The sequence below is a fragment of the Myotis lucifugus genome, unplaced genomic scaffold, assembly GCF_000147115.1.
Source record: "Myotis lucifugus unplaced genomic scaffold, Myoluc2.0 scaffold_802, whole genome shotgun sequence".
In the NCBI taxonomy this organism is placed as follows: Eukaryota; Metazoa; Chordata; class Mammalia; order Chiroptera; family Vespertilionidae; genus Myotis; species Myotis lucifugus.
In genome coordinates, this window is record NW_005871850.1 from 208,425 (window position 1) to 210,824 (window position 2,400).

At 65.7% G+C, this 2,400-nt stretch overlaps 1 protein-coding gene across 1 annotated transcript in view; it reads right to left on the reverse strand.

Moving 5' to 3' along the window:
- The window catches only part of AGO2 (argonaute 2, RISC catalytic component), a gene marked incomplete at its 5' end in the record, with an annotated part of 13,597 nt that overhangs the window by 8,212 nt on the left and 2,985 nt on the right, over positions 1-2,400 (reverse strand). Inside the window, 2 exons of the mRNA XM_023747161.1 lie at positions 85-244; positions 634-831. Coding sequence (XP_023602929.1) covers positions 85-244; positions 634-831 — 358 coding nt within the window. The remainder of the gene's footprint in view (positions 1-84; positions 245-633; positions 832-2,400) is intronic.

Below are 2,400 nucleotides of genomic sequence, written 5' to 3' on the forward strand. Positions count from 1 at the left end.
GAGTCTTCCCACTTGACTGCGCCCCCTCCCAGCAGCAGCAGCATCTGTCAGCGACAGCGACACACGCCCCCCGCCCGGCCTCACCTGCCCTGCGGCAGCAGGATGTTGTTCACGCCCCCCAGCTTGACGTTGATCTTCAGGCAGAGGTTGGACAGCGTCTGCGGCGTGGTCCGCTGCACGTTCTTCATCTGCACGCACTGGGTGGCCATCCCCAGCACCGTGTCCCCCACGCGCTTCACCTCGGCTGCGGCAGAGGGGGGCGCTCAGGCCGCTCTCCTGGCACCTCCCTGAGCTCTCGCCCCGCCCGTCCACCCCGCCCACCCTGCCCACCCCGTGTCTGGGAGACAGGGGCCAGGCAGGCGCAGGGAAATCAGAGCCTCTGGGTTCAGGTTCTGGCTCCAGCACTGCCCGCCCTCACTCCTCGGGCAGGAGGAACGGGCAGAGCCCGGCTGGAAGCCAGGGGCTGGCACTCCTGGGGCGGAACGCCATCTCCCCCACAGTGCCCAGGACCCGAGGAGTTAATAACAATAAATGCCCCGAAGCCTGTGCATCCTCAGCTAACACCAGGCTGAGCTCACAGAGCGAGCCGGGCCCACACCCCCACCGCCCGGCTCCCGCCCGCCGCCCGCCTACCGTAGACGGGGGTCTTGCCCGGCAGGATGACCACCACCAGCTGCAGGCCCGTGTACGTGTTCTTCAGGTGCCGGAACATGGGCTCCACGCTGTCGGCGCCCTGGGCGTACTTGCAGAAGCACGGCTGGCCCTGGATCGGCATCCCCGCGTCCCTGGAGATCTTTCTGAGCTGCTCCGTGAAGGACCTGGAGGAGAGGGCGCGTCAGGCCAGGAACCCCCGCGAGCTGGAGTCCAGACCCAACCCAACCCGTGCCTGGGGGTCGGGGTCGGAGCCGCCGCCCTGGACAGAGCTGGCCCGCGCGTTCACGCGTGGAAAAGGGTGCAGTGCTAAGCACCCACAGGCCGCTGAGGAGTCACCCCAGCTGTTCTGCTCCAATAAACCGAAGACTCCCAAGGGGCCCCACACTGGCCCCCACCCCGGCCGTGGCCCCCGTGCAGAGTGACGAGGTGCCGTGCTCACGGCCCCGCTTCCGGGGGACACACCCGCCCGCTCAGGCCGTGAATGCCAACCACTGTGGGAGGGACCGTTGCCCTCGTGTGCACAGCTCGGAGACGTGGATGACATAATCGTGGAAAAAGCAGGACGGCAAAGCTAGAGTAACACCTGCAGCTGCCGCCAGCAGGCCGAGGCTCCGCGGCGGGCACACACGCCGGCCTCTATTTTAAGCTCTGGAGCAAAAATAACGTCGCCTTCGACAGAGAGGCTGAGGACACGGATCCAGCCCGGCCGGCCGGTGTCGACAAAGAAACACGTTCGCGCCTGCATCTAGCGTCCACGTGCATTGACTGCGGGGCCACCCGGCTCCAGGCAAAGCGGAAGGAAGGGGCCAAGGACAGACCCCGGGGACAGCCCGGCCCAGACGTGGGCCTCGGCTCGGCTCTGAGGCTCTCGGGCGGCCAGCTGGCCCTGGGTGTGGGGGCCGACCGCAGCCTCCCCCACAGCCCCTCCCCCACGGCAGCTCCCTCTGCAGAAATGTTCTTGGCTACACTCCCCGGCCTTGGTCTTGTCGCTCCGGCTTCCACCCCAGGGAGGAGGAGGCTCCGCCGTGCGGGACGCTGCGCTCACCGCGCTGCTTTCAAAGGCTGTGCAGCTGGCTGGCCCCGCGTTGCCCAGCTCCCTGGAGGGGCGATCCCTGCCCAGGACAGCTGCCCAGACGACTTCCATTCCGCCCCTTCCAGGGAACAAGGCCGCCTCTGACCATCCCGGCCTCCTTCTGGCTCATTTTCTCCGTCTCCCTCCGCACGGACTGTGTAGCTAACGTTCACTGAGTCCGCTTCTCTCTCTCGCCTCCTTTTTTTTTTTTTTTCATATATCTTATTGATTTTTTACAGAGAGGAAGGGAGAGGGATAGCTAGAAACATCGATGAGAGAGAAACATCGATCTGCTGCCTCCTGCACACCCCCCACTGGGGATGTGCCTGCAACCAAGGCACATGCCCTTGACTGGAATCGAACCTGGGACCTTTCAGTCCGCAGGCCGACGCTCTATCCACTGAGTCAAACCAGTTAGGGCTCTCGCCTCCTTTTTACACTCACTCCTGTTTGCTGTTCTCTCGTCTCATCTGTGCTGCCTTTCCCTCTGCTCGGACGACAGCTCCAAGCTGCAGTGGGGAAGGGCCCACACCGCTCGGCCTGTCCCTGCGCGGCCTGTCCCTGCACGGCCTGTCCCTGCGAGGCCTGTCCCTGTCCGGCCTGTCCCTGTCCGGCCTGTCCCTGCGCGGCCTGTCCCTGTCCGGCCTGTCCCTGCCCGGCCTGTCCCTGCGCGG